A 796-nucleotide genomic window follows, 5' to 3' on the forward strand; every position below is an offset into this window, starting at 1 on the left:
CCAACATATCTTATCTTTTGTTTGCTGCCATCCAGGTGTGGCAATCCTGCCACCCCGGGAAATGTGTACTTCGGTGAGCACCGCCCTTGGGATCTCTGATACTATGGGCTTTTGGACCCAAAGCTGCAAGTGCAGAGAACTACAGGACTGCAGACCCGGCTCTGCCCCAGGAAAGCTCTGAGGAGCCAAGTCCAACTCCTGGGCAGCGCTTTCCACCACACATTTAACACTCCCCAAAGACACCATATCCTGTGGCCACGCGACTGCGAGGGAACACGGAACAAGCTCTGGCTTTGCAAGAACTGGAACCTGGTGTTCCTGAGGCCTCGGGGCTCTCCTGGACTGGCCACTCAAACCATCGGGGCTGGCAGGGCTACTCCAAGAGCTGTCCCATGCTCCCCACCCCCACGACACACGGCTGTCCCTCGATCCCTGCTCCCAGACCATTCCACACGTGGTCCCGGTTAATGCCAGCACAGGTACCTGCTCGATTTCCTTCTCTTTGCTGCAGTGCTCCCAGAAGTTGGTGACAACGAAGGCTCCGTAGGCACCCGCCAAGGCCTGCTCCAGCGACGGCTCATCGTCCTGATCCGCCTTCACCACCTCGGCTCCCCTGCGCTTCAGCTCCTCCGCCGCCGCCTTCCTGGGGCTCCGCGTCACCGCCCGCACCCTGAAGGTGCCATCGTCCAGCAGCGCCCGGACCACGCTGCCTCCCTGCGCCCCTGTGGATGCAGCCGCTCAGGCCTTCCCCGGGATGCGCCGGGGCCGCGGGACGGAGCCCCCGGGCCGAGCTCTC

At 62.7% G+C, this 796-nt stretch overlaps 1 protein-coding gene across 1 annotated transcript in view; it reads right to left on the minus strand.

Annotated features, from left to right (window-relative positions):
* Window positions 1-223: 223 nt before the first annotated feature.
* Window positions 224-796, minus strand: part of NMRAL1 (NmrA like redox sensor 1) — a 3,256-nt gene continuing 2,683 nt past the window's right edge. Inside the window, exons 2-3 of the mRNA XM_027882795.1 lie at window positions 455-722; window positions 224-263 (exon numbers count right to left, since the gene is read on the minus strand). Of these exons, the coding sequence (XP_027738596.1) occupies window positions 224-263; window positions 455-722 (308 nt within the window). The remainder of the gene's footprint in view (window positions 264-454; window positions 723-796) is intronic.

Source organism: Empidonax traillii, unplaced genomic scaffold (genome assembly GCF_003031625.1).
Source record: "Empidonax traillii isolate 1590-97213 ecotype Southwest subspecies unplaced genomic scaffold, ASM303162v1 scaffold111:size2041728, whole genome shotgun sequence".
Taxonomy (NCBI): Eukaryota; Metazoa; Chordata; class Aves; order Passeriformes; family Tyrannidae; genus Empidonax; species Empidonax traillii.